This window comes from Achroia grisella, unplaced genomic scaffold (genome assembly GCF_030625045.1).
Source record: "Achroia grisella isolate CSIRO2021 unplaced genomic scaffold, CSIRO_AGI_Agris_v1 utg702, whole genome shotgun sequence".
In the NCBI taxonomy this organism is placed as follows: Eukaryota; Metazoa; Arthropoda; class Insecta; order Lepidoptera; family Pyralidae; genus Achroia; species Achroia grisella.
The window spans coordinates 2,019,714-2,032,739 of record NW_026712999.1 but is presented as its reverse complement, the minus strand read 5'-3'; the positions used below and the strand labels follow the sequence as shown (position 1 = coordinate 2,032,739).

Genomic DNA, 13,026 nt, shown 5'->3' with positions numbered 1-13,026 from the left:
CATCTGTATGATCTTGTGACTTTTGTGTAGGAATAATTACGTTGTTTATGTAATTCAAATGTTTATGTTTTAGTACAGTTAAAATATTTAGGTTTTTTTTTATTTTAATTTTAATATTTTAATATAAATATAGTTACATAGAAATTACGTATATTAATCAACTCACACACTTAATAAGATCTGGGGTATTGTAACTTATGTGTGATGTGCATCAGTACTTTTGTATATACACGTTATTAACATCAATTAATAATACGTATTAAATAACGACTATCGCCATATACAATAAAATCTTAGGGTTTGAAGCAATTTTTTTTTTACAATAACGAACAAGATAATTGCCTGAAGATAAGCGGTAACCGTCGCATCATCTATATACATGAACAGCACTACGGACGACGTGTTAACTTTTGAAGCCCTTGAAACCTATTATGCTTTGTCATACTAGAAGACTAAAATATCTATCTAAGCCCCTAATGTCGTGTTCGGATAATTACTCATGAACATAAATTGAAACAAAATTGTTTTTGTTATTGATCAGATTTGAACCAGTAGACGGCGACTGAAGGGGTAAATATGACTGAAATCGGTGTGACTTAAGCTGGGAATCGCTCCAGGTTTAATTAATTACAATAATTGCATAACAACTTCCAACTATAAATAATGGAACAAACAAAAGAAAAAGACTATACCTACATATATAGCACAATGTGCCACGAATAGTTGCAAGTAATATAACATAGGGATGTTGGGAATTATTTGGTCGTAAACCTCCACTAAATCGTACCGCACGCTGCGGCCGACTTTTGCAGAAGTTTTAAGAAAACTTTTCTCGTATATTGATCTGATATATATTCAGTAGTTTTAACAGCAAACGGAGCGTACAAATCTATGCATTACTAACTGACTTTTGGGCATAGTTTAGAGAAATAATATGTAGGAGTAGCATTGATAAAATTGCAAAATCTTTAAATTGTAATGTATTTAAGCATTCTGTTACATTAGAAAAAAATATGGATGAATATATGGTAAATTTGGATGAAATACATTAGAAAAAAATCTAAACCAAAAATATCAAATACATATCTTTAAAGTTAAAATCATTTCTACAGGAAATAAGTAGGGAGTTGAAATGATAAAATCAGTCGACGCTATGTACGTATTCGTGATTTGTTTACAGATGGCGGTTATATGAATTTGTGCATATGAATAAAATTATAATAGCAATAGAAAAGGATTCTATTGTTAATTGTAGAGTTGTCCGTGACTGGTAAACTACTGGAACGTCGTGGGTCACCAATTTAGTACCACTAATATTCGGTATAGAATTTATTATTTAATTTCCCTTTCCCTGCTGATGCCAGTATCTTATGTAAAAGTTAATGTTAGTTGGATTCTGTTATACGCATTTAGCCTATCATTTGGGTCGTTGTGTGTGTAGAGACCAAGACCAAAGGACCGAACACTACATAAATTATAGCCGCTAAATATTTAACACCTTCTTATTATTATATTTTTTTAATATATTCTATTCCGATAATATAGTGCGGATAACTACTACAGTCGAGAAGAACTGGCAGGAAACTGACTGGTACTTTATTAAAATGAAACTTAATTATCGTAAATAAATTACTAATCATCGCTTCTAGACAAGACGATTTGAAGTTAAAGACGTGAGCACACTATCTATATATATTTACTAAGTAAAGTAATGGAATAAACCAATCATTTTATTATAGTTGTATAAAGGTAACACGATAGTGGGTCAACGGTCAACCTTCACACATGCTATCAATAGTACTGTAATTTGCTCCTATTCCCAAGTCCCGACCTGAGGCATGATATGGTATAAGTCACAAGTGTTGAGTTTTATGCAATTAATTTAAAAATAAATATACGAAAAGTTTTTTTATATACAAAATAATAAATTAGGAAAAACTAGTAATGACGAACACGGTATATTATTTATTAAGGCCACGAAAAGCTAGACTTCTATAATATATTATTCAAATAATATCTTATTCCACCGAAATAACATAGACAGATATCACTTTAGCAAAAGACGAACATGTACCCCACATGTGGGACTTTTGATAAGGTGATGTCCGTGGATCACATATATAGGCGACAGTTACGACTTACCGGCTACTGGCAGTAGGGTAGTAAGTCATGTTTATCATTTCATTTGCATAAAACAAAAACTATCGCTACATCTCGTTCTCTATACCACCGTGCAGTAGCGTCGTCCGGTCGTCACTCAGTGGAACTGCCCCATTATGTCCCAGCCACACATATTGCAGTACCGATTCTTTTACAAGTAGCACAGGTTATGAGCGGAATTGCCTCTTCAGATGCTTCTTATCGCATTTAAAACGACTATTTTCTTTGGTACCCTGCGCTGAACGACGTTTAATAATTTTACAACGATTTCAGATGTAGAAATGATTCACGTATACTTTCAGTTTCAGTTTTAGAAACTATGTGATATTTTTTCGTACAGTTTGAAATGTTGGTCTAGTATTGTTTCATTGGTCGAAAATGGGAGACGATGCAAAGAGCACTTTGAACTAGCGGGAGGACTCAGAGAGCGGCTGAAGGTCAACTTCTGCATTAGGGCACCAGTAGGGCTTCGAAATGCAACACTTTTTTCAGTAGATGTAGATGAAATTTGAGGAAAAGAGGCATGACTTTTTAGACTTCCGGAATGGCAATGTATGAGCAGTACCACAAGCGTCAGATTCTAATGTGATGTCGATAATGCTGTTCATTTATAGGCGATGATTACCACTTATCGTTAGGTGGGCCGTACCTTGAACCAATTCCAATTAGAATTATTTAAAAAAAACTTGATTTGCCTATGTTTTGCCGGATATATTATATTCCTAGTGGCATCTCTCTGATTATTTAGTTTTACGACCAACTATTTAAAAAAACCACACACACTTCAACAACACCTTTTATACAATATCATTTAAATCTGGATGTTAGACAACTTAGCTTGTTAATTGCCATCAAGTGCGCTATTTTGTTTGCCATTCCATTAACATATATTTTTTAATTTCAGGATGTGGCTAGTGGGCGCAATGGCAATGCTTTGCGCAGTATCTTTTAGCGTGTCGGAGTGGCGATGTCCAGAGTTGAGCGCGCGGCCAGCTGCTGAATGTTCCTGTGATTTACCGCACACGTTGCGTTGTGCTGGTGACCATACTGCGCTACAGGTATATATTTCATTGACCAATAAATTATTTACATTTATATTCCTGTGACAGCCTCAGTTGTTTAGTGGATTAGGACACCGCTTTATTTCCGATGCTGGTGGGCTAGATTTCTTGCATTGTAAAAATATTTTGTATTCATGAGTATGATTGTTTGTATTGGTCTGGGTATTTTCTGTGTGTACCATATATGTATACCCAAAAAAAGTCTATCTATCAGTTGTTAGTTTCACATGAATACAGTAGTATCCATAACACAAGCTCTGAACAGCTGAAATATAAATTAAATTTGACCTGAAGATACATCACGAGGAACGATATAGGCAATATTTTTTTTAGTAGCCAGTATCTTTTATTTTCCGGTAAATATAATAAAATCTATTACATATCTGAAACTATTTGAGGTTAAATTACGGGTACCTATAGTTAACATTATAAAGAATACCAAAACTGTAACTATCAAAGAATAGTCTAACAATATTAAAGCCCCAATTTCTCAAACAAACGCTTGCATTCGAGGTTCGAATACGTCGTTCCAAAATCCAGCACTTTTGTGGAAAGTATCGTCAGTTTGACGACAGGAAACAACAAAAAGAATTGAAACGGTATTATTGCGTATAGCCAAACGATATTTACGAACCCGTATACGTTCAGAGCCATCCCATAAAGGAAGCTGACCGTAAAACAAACAGCCGTTTCCATCACGGCCACAAACATGGATTCTTGATGATATTTTCCTTAATTTTGGATATAAGTCTTATGGAAGTATAAAAAAATACTTTATATTTGAAATTTTGTATTTAGTACACATTAATAATATAGTTAGTATGATCTCAATAGGAAAAAAAATATTTAAAAAAATATTTTTAGCAATCTCGACGTTTCGACTACTTTGGTTGTGATGTGCCGACTGGAGTACAATGCCGTTAATTTCGGTAGGTGTCAGCAGTTTTTCAAATATAGTAGTTTGTGACAAATATTATGGAAAAATGAGAAAATTCTTTTAAAATATCAAAATGAGTAAAAATAAAAATATTTTGCCAGAATGATTGATGAATATTTTGACATGATTCTCTTCAATCTGATGTTAATAATTTCTTCAAAAATACCTATTTTGTTGTTTGTCAATATAGATTTTTTTTATAATATCGTTAGCGTTTATTTACTTCTTAATATGAATTTCCGTTTGATCTCCGATCTCATTTAAACGAGGATCGAATTTACGATGGCCTAAAGTCGAGGTTTGAACCGCTGGTGGTCCCATTAGACCGAACTCGTATCTGTCAGGCAAAGGAAATTTCAAGCGGATAAGCCGTTAGAAAGTTGAGTACTTTCTGCTCTAGCCCTTATTTTCTATAACGAATAACAATATTTGGATAGTCTGAAAAAAGTTGTTATAATAGACGTAACTTTATATTGTGGAATAAAATAGTAAATTATTACAAAAGTACCTACTTCAATTCATCATCTGAGAAATCTACTGAAATTCGTGAATATCGTAACTAATATTATCATTTCCGAATACTCTTAATGTATATCTTCGTTACATTTTCCCTCTAATAATCGGTCAAAGGCACTTAACAACACGGCTATACAGTAAGACGTTTATTGACGTCGAGATCGAAGGGTGTGATCAGTCGGACCCTACTCAAAGTCCAGTCAGCTCGCGCAGGTGTCAATCGATAGCTTTTGTTTACGAAGCTTCTGAAAGACGAGTTGTGGTTGATTTACCGCTCTTACCATGAGTTTTACCTTGACGGTGATTTACTGCGTTTATGTCGACTATAACTTAGCTGGTTTGACAAACAACAATTGGGTTTACTAGGAAAATAAAATATGAATTACCTAGTTTTCATACATTGTTACTTGCTTCATTTTGTTCTATAATATTTTTATTGTATACCAATCCGTTCCATTCGAGTTTAATTAGCCGGGTTCCACCTAATTTAATTTAAAAAAAGTTATGGTTTATTAAAAAAAAATTATGTATACTGCTTACATGAAAGTATCTTAACTTTTCTTTTATTTAATGCTATTGCTCGCGCTTCAGATAACATGATATTATACAATCACGATATTACACTTCACACATACTTCTATAAAACAATATTTTTGCAAGTACTCAATAATTATACTACCATACTGCATTCTATGACATGAAACATAGAAATGTAGTGAAAAATAAAAAATAATCGAAGTCGAATCGAGTATCTATGAATACCTACAATATAAAACATTAGGCCTATTGAAGACAGTAATTTTTTTGTAACTAATCTTTTTGATGAAATCGTTCAAGAAGGTATACATTATATACAGTACAATATGCAAATTACAGGACATAATATTTTAGTCCTCCAGAATAGCAACGTAAGATGTTTACGACGTTAGATTTTAAATACAGTTAGCAAAATGTGGGTCCACATGGGGCTAGTAACTAGCTGATATTTAACATAGTATTGCATTTACCCCATTTGGCATTAAAGTTATGAAGGCATAACATTATTAGATACAACATAGTAACAATTCATTTTGTGGTTCATCAGGCTCATTCTCATTTAATACCGACATTTCCTTTCGAACCGACTCTGAATTATTTGAATTACGAATGCGGTATAATTGTACTAAACTATTTATATTCCCTTAAACTTTCTAACTACCATAAAGTTTCAGCAATCTTCAAATACGACACATTAAGTTCTGTAGTATTTGATTGGTAGACGTTTAAACAAACAAACTACATTAATTTAAACTAACTCGCAACTGTGTATCAATCAAACCGGAATAAACTTGAAATGTTCATATAAATTACACATGTAAATTGATTATTGATTTCTCTATGAGACTCCTGAAGATTTGAGGTATGTGTAGGTTAATGCCTTAGCACACGAGTCGCAGCGTAGTATACATTAAATTAATAAATATAATAGCTTAATTTAAAAAATATTAAAAAAGCAAATAAGTTCCGGAACTGATCTTGTCCTGTACTGATACCCACAGTACTAGTACAGTTCAATGGCTTTATTTTAATATCCACTTAGTAGTCTGGTCTCATTCAAATTTATATAATTGATGGTAAGCGGGAAAAATAGCCTATATATATGATCAGTACTACAAACAGATCAGTAATAAATACAGTATGTATTTAGAAAAAAATAATAATACTAGTACCCAATATACAAGATCTTTTTACTTGGACTAGGTGAAGGTGTGTGAATTGACCGGAGTTACTATTATTTTGTAAATAGTAGATAATGTACATAGTAAACACCAAGACCGATACCTTGTTTGTATCGCTCTGGGTGTACTAAAATACTTAAGTATTTTAGTAGACAAATAAATCCTCTCACAAAATCGTATTCGCAACCATCGGAAGTATAGGTGGGCTGGACCCTCGAGGCTGTTATAAATAATAATAAAATAATAAAATCTAAAATATTATTTCTAGATAATCGGTCGCCACCTTCGAGAGCAGAAGGCGCGAAACAAAAACAGCGCTGTATCACTACTGGACTGTGCTTTACGAGGTGTTTCGGCGCTGTCATCAGCTTCAATAACTGAGTTGGCCGGCGTTGGCTTACATGGTCTAGTCATATCTTCGGGAGATATAAGAAGAGTGCAGCAGGGTGCATTCAATAGTGTTTCTAATACTTTATTAGCTTTGGGTAAGTAAATATTTTAAAACTTCGTTTCTTTAAGGAGTTATTTTTCATTGATTTCATTGTATATAAAGGTTAATTTTAAAGTTTCACGCCTTTTACTTTATTGAAAAAAATAGGTGCTGTTGTGCAACATTTTTTATTCATGCTTTGCTCCTGTTGTTTGCAGCGTGCATTTATAACATCCGGAATATGCAATGGAATGCGTGAAAGAATTGTACTACAGCATCATAAGGATTGTTATAGTCCCTATTTCTAACAACATCACGAATACTCTTATAGCTTAATAGTAAAAATATAAAAACCGAGACACAGTTGTAAAATTACTGTATTCTGTACGGGATTGCTAACGTATAAAAGATATCAAGCATCTCAGTATCCTGTGATATATCATTTTTACATCAGTATTTTTATAACTACATACGGAAATTGAATGAAACGTGTTTCAACATCCGGAAGTCCTATTTAGGGCGAGTACGATACATTCGATACAGCGTCTTGCATCGCACTGATATCCTGTGATAACCATAGCTTAGCATCTATAAATGATAGTCGTTACTGCATTATCTAGTAGTTTACCTAGAATTTATAGTTGTATAAATAACACACAATAACAAAGAGATTTTAATGTTGCCAATAGATATAATGTGAGAAGATTAAAGGTGGATTACACTAATTACGTTAATTTGGTGCGGGTTGGAGCATTAGTAGATTTCTCTCGGGGCCAATGCCGTAGTCGCGCCGTGAATATCTTGGATACTCGATGTGTTGGAGCGATCTTACTAATTTGGTAAAATGAGGGAAGAAATAAAATTTGCATTTTATTTCAGCATAGTTAGTTGTACTCTCTGTATCTTTTGATATATCTGAAAGTAGATAATATTTCCAATCTTAGTAATATATGTAATATTATGTTATCTGTGGTAATATTATAAATTTGGAAGGTTGTGAGTGTGGATGGATGGAAAGATGGATGTTTGTTACTCTTCATCATTGCATAGTATAAAACAAAGTCGCTGTCGCTGTCTGTCCGTCCCTATGTATTCTTAAATCTTTAAAACTACGTAACGGATTTTGAAGCGGGTTTTTTTAAATAGATAGAGTGATTCTAGAGGAGCGTTTATATATAATACATGTACAACTGGCCGAAGCCGGAGCCAGTAGCTAGTTCACGAATAAACTACTGAATGTATTTTAATAAAACTTTACAATACATAGCTGATATGTAAGAATAACACGTAGGTCATAAATTTCTTGCGGGTGAAACTACAGGCACAGGTACAACATATATTAGTTAGTAGATATGGAAGGCAGGACATTATGACGTATTTTTAGGGAGTTGTTTTTCTATTGTGGATAAAGGTGATTTGTGACACAGATTATGTATATTGTTTCAGGGTTGCCAAATAATCAACTTCCCACCGTACCAACAGAAGCATTGACACGTCTGTGGCGTTTGGACCGATTAGATTTGTCCAATAATAAGATACACATACTAGAGTCAAATTCATTTAAGGTATTACATATTTTCTAAAAATTTTAAATTATCTTTTTACAGTAATATAAGCTAAAGGTCATAACCTAGTGGTTTACTACGCCGAATTACACCCGAGAGGTATTGAGTTCAAATCTGATAAACATAAAAAACTATATGTTCATGTTCAATTAATATTTCTAACTCACTATTCGGTGAAGAATACATCAACAACCCTCGATCGATCACTGCCACGTTGGATTCAAATAGTATAGTATACCCAGCGAAATATGTCAAGTGTTGCGTTCACCACGACATCGACGCCAGACTGTGCCTTTTTTTACGCTATATGGGATAATAGTCGTGAACATACATACGTTCATAACGTACGTATGTTATTTAGGCTATTAATATTAAAATAATATAATAACCTTGGACTATTCACACAGCGCCATCTATTCCTAAGCTAATTAGAGCTTGTGTTATTGGTATTAGGCAACCGATAGACATACTTAAATACATATACTCAGAATACACAGACTAATAAAAAATATTGTTGATTCATAAATATCAATGTTTACGTTGCTCAAGAAATCGAACCCTCGACAATCAAGTAAGACGGTGCAGTGTGTATATGTGTGTAAATCGCTGAACCACCGAGGCCGTTAAGTTTTATATACATACTTAAAATATTTGTCTGCTTTTATTCTACAGGGCATAGGAAATTTAACATACTTGGACATAAGCGATAATCAGCTGACCGCGATATCTCCTGAGGCCTTCAAACCTTTAGTAAAATTGTCTGTGTTGAGATTACGTGGAAATGTACTTAAAGTTTCTACTCTGGTTACTCTGAAGGTATTGTGAATTTTATTTATTTTATACTAGTCGTCAGGTACCTACTTAGTCTGATTATTTTTGAGATAAAAGATTGCCTATGTCTTTGTGATACAATGGTTTTTTTTTTATTAAATTTTACTAAGATCAGTTCCGTCGTTTTGTGCAAAAAGTTAACAAAGAGACAACAAATAGACACACTTACGAATTTATAAAATTAGTGTAATATATAGATTTTAAACATATTTTTTTTCTTCTATACATATTTAAACATAACAGCGTTGTTAAGAGCATCGTGACCCAGTAGTTTAAATATTGTGAATTCACATCTGACCGATATCAGATCTTTAGGTATCATCGATAGCAAATCAAATAAATAATTATGTGTAAGCACAGACTATAGAAAAAAATAGACAACTTACACATCATTCGTTTCTAGCTTCATCACTACTCTGAGATTGGGGTTTATTCTCTCTGCCTACCCTGCATATGATATGGGATGATTATATTATTATTAATATTCTAGATTATTACATAATTAAGGCTAATATCATATAATATAGAGTAATCTAGTTTCTAATGTCTTATTGTGTCTACGTTTGTATTAAACTATTAAGTGAAAAATTGATCTATGTCAATTGAAATATTTTTTATATACTCCAAAAAAGGAAGTATCTCCGAAGTTTCACGTGGAAAATGTAATTACTGTACTGTAATTACCCTATATATTCAATAAGCAGACAGAGGAGTATAGTTAATTTAAAAGACCATGACTGAATTTGAAAGACCATGTTGGGCGCCAATAGTATGATATTGGCGCCCAACATGGTCTATTACTTAGCGACGGATTTAAATCAAGGTTATTGCCAATGCTGGATATTGACGTTAAGTTATTACTTAACTTCAATATCATATAATTATACTACTTGAATAAAATATTATATGCTATATTACTATAAGCATATTTTCGATTCTAGAAATCATTCAATCATATATGATTTTTGATAGCTCTAAAACTCATGAAGTGTTAGTAATTATTAAATATTGTGGAAAATTGTCTATTTTTGTAAGTATGTTGTTATAAAATATTAGGTATTCACTAATATTTTTGTACCATAGTCTTCTTATAATTGAATGACTCATAAATATCACCTGCTCCATATAAAGCCTGTAGCTCCTGCAACTTGTTTCATTCACAAAAGTCTGTACCTATTTATATTCATGGCATAATATATTACAATGTATGCAGGTTAGTTAAACCCCCGCTTGAACATTGAATTGAAATCAACATCGTTTAATGCTGATATTGAAAATGCTCTCAAACCAACGGTGCTGATAATCGCAACAACCCTGTTTTCGACAATACGTACAAATTACTTAATACGTTTTCTTTCACAGGAAGCTCATCTATTAAAAGATTTAGATCTATCAAGTAATGCTTTAGAAGGTCCGCTCGGACCCACAACGGTGCCGTCACTCAGCTATTTAACTACCCTCCAAATATCTGATAACACATTTGCAAGTATACGACGTGGGGCTCTATCAGGTATATTTATTTTTATCTTCTCTTGTTCTTCAATTTATTTTATGTCATGAATAATCATGACCACGATTATTTGCATGAAAAAATGTTATGAAGATTAAAATTTAAATTAACACAGATAAATGCAAATTATTAAGGAAAAAGTAATGTTAATTTCTTGCCTCATTGTACTGTTCCTGTATAGTGTTTACTATATATAAAAGAGAAATTAAGGATTCAAAAGACAAATCTCATATTTCATCATTTAATTAATAATTTAAACAGATTCGTAATTTGAGCGTACTCTAATATATGATAGTAAGAATTAGATAATTAATACACATTTTTAGTTAATACTATTAAACACTGAAAATTATGATATGGAAATGATGAATGTAACTGTGAACTTCTTTTATTTATTTATCTCAATCAAATCAAAAATAATTTATTCATGTAAGACATTTTAGCCGCTTATGAACGTAATTTTTTTTGTATTAATATTTTTTCCCTGGCGTCCAGTATTCAGATTCAATTGAGAAGAACTGGCAAGAAACTCAACTGAATTTCTTTTTTGTTAAAGACATTTTATTTACAATATATATTTCATTAATATGTTTGTCCTACAGGCCTAACCAATCTCACGCACTTGATTTTGCACAACAACCAAATAGATGTCTTGGAGGATTATGCATTCCGGCATCTAACAAATCTAACACATTTGGATTTGTCTCATAATGAAATAGTTGCAGTTTCAGGTAAGAAACACTATATAAACTATAGTGGATATGATCACTGAGTATTGTCAGATAGATAAGAAGGTATAACATCGTAGTTCCGTAACCATTGTCATGTATGAGACCAAAAATTTTCACTCCAGAAACTTGACGCTTCCAGTAGCAAACGTTACGACATTTTCTATTCTGGCACATGTTAATAGAATCAGAATTAAACAAAATAATCCGTTCAAAATTGGTGGCAGCCATAAAATAATATAAATTCATTAACTTCCGTAAAATTATTATTTTAACACCTAATTGAATAAAATATTTCAGATAACGTACAAAAGGAGATTTTGAATACGGTATATGATACTATTATATTATTAATGAAATCTGTTAACCGATTTATTAATTTAAATTTTTGCTTACTGTTTATTATAATTTTATTTCTTTCTTAACGTCTAAAGTTTGTATAACTTTGTGTTTTGTTTGTATAACAATCCTCAAACTTTATAGTATAAAATCTAAAAAGAATGATTCAAATCTGACTGATAGTACAGGCATTAATACATACAAATCGACAGACTGTTCAATGTTATATATTATAATACAATAGTTTAAATTAAAACGAAAACAAAACTAATATTGAATAATTATATAATCGAAAACGAAATTTCATTTACGCTCCAAAAGCAATTATGCAGAAACAATTTTGATTTTCCGCGTCAATATCGAACTACGCGGTCTCTATCGCTGTCAAAAGCTATTAACCAAATGATCCAGAATATTCCATGGATAACATTGAACATGTCCATGAGATGGGGTTTATTATGAAAAATCAGCCAAACGTACTGACATTTAATTTCCGCTATTAAAAATTAGAAATATATCTATAGCTTGCTTATAATACGAACGAAAAATGGAAGAAATTATTACTTTATTTCTTACTGTTACTGCCCGTTTGTGAGTATTTAATTTATAGTGTAAAAAATAGAGATAGTGTAATAGTTTATTAAGCGAACATAAATCAAAAGGTCATTACTTTAAAACTGGCGGAAAAAAACGTCGTGTGTCAAATAAAATTTCTACTTGAGTGTCCAGTAATGGAAACACCAGTAACAAACTGAAAATGAATCCGAGATAAGCCAGTAGGCTTTAGCTTAATGTGAATATTTTGTGTTGTTGTGTTCACCATAACGTCTTCACTTGACAATATCTCTGACTGCCCCAACTTGGTAAACTTTACATATAAAAACAATAGATTAGAATTATAATACATTTTAGGTTTTACATAAAGACCTACATCAGTATCGAATAGATAACTGAGAGAGTTTGTTTCTACATTTATTCCATTTTACATAAAAACATGAAAATCTATTATTAAAGATAAGGAAAAAAAAGGCAGGAATTGATAGATTAGATAATTAACTTAGTACCTTTTTTAACATTTGCAAGACTAAAAAAACAGAGTATTTTTATTTACAATAAAAGACCGTTATATTAAATTGATCAATTAATTAATATTGTATTATAAGTAGAAATGAAGTGAGGAAAATACTTTTATTAGTATAAAAGTGTTTTCCTCAATTCAGCTGTCGGATAC

General features: G+C 32.0%; 1 protein-coding gene across 1 annotated transcript in view; it reads left to right on the top strand.

Moving 5' to 3' along the window:
• Window positions 1-13,026, top strand: part of LOC131850181 (slit homolog 3 protein) — a 103,802-nt gene that overhangs the window by 65,844 nt on the left and 24,932 nt on the right. Inside the window, exons 2-7 of the mRNA XM_059200353.1 lie at window positions 3,065-3,218; window positions 6,661-6,877; window positions 8,269-8,387; window positions 9,060-9,203; window positions 10,581-10,728; window positions 11,331-11,459. Coding sequence (XP_059056336.1) covers window positions 3,066-3,218; window positions 6,661-6,877; window positions 8,269-8,387; window positions 9,060-9,203; window positions 10,581-10,728; window positions 11,331-11,459 — 910 coding nt within the window. The 5' untranslated portion in view covers window position 3,065. The remainder of the gene's footprint in view (window positions 1-3,064; window positions 3,219-6,660; window positions 6,878-8,268; window positions 8,388-9,059; window positions 9,204-10,580; window positions 10,729-11,330; window positions 11,460-13,026) is intronic.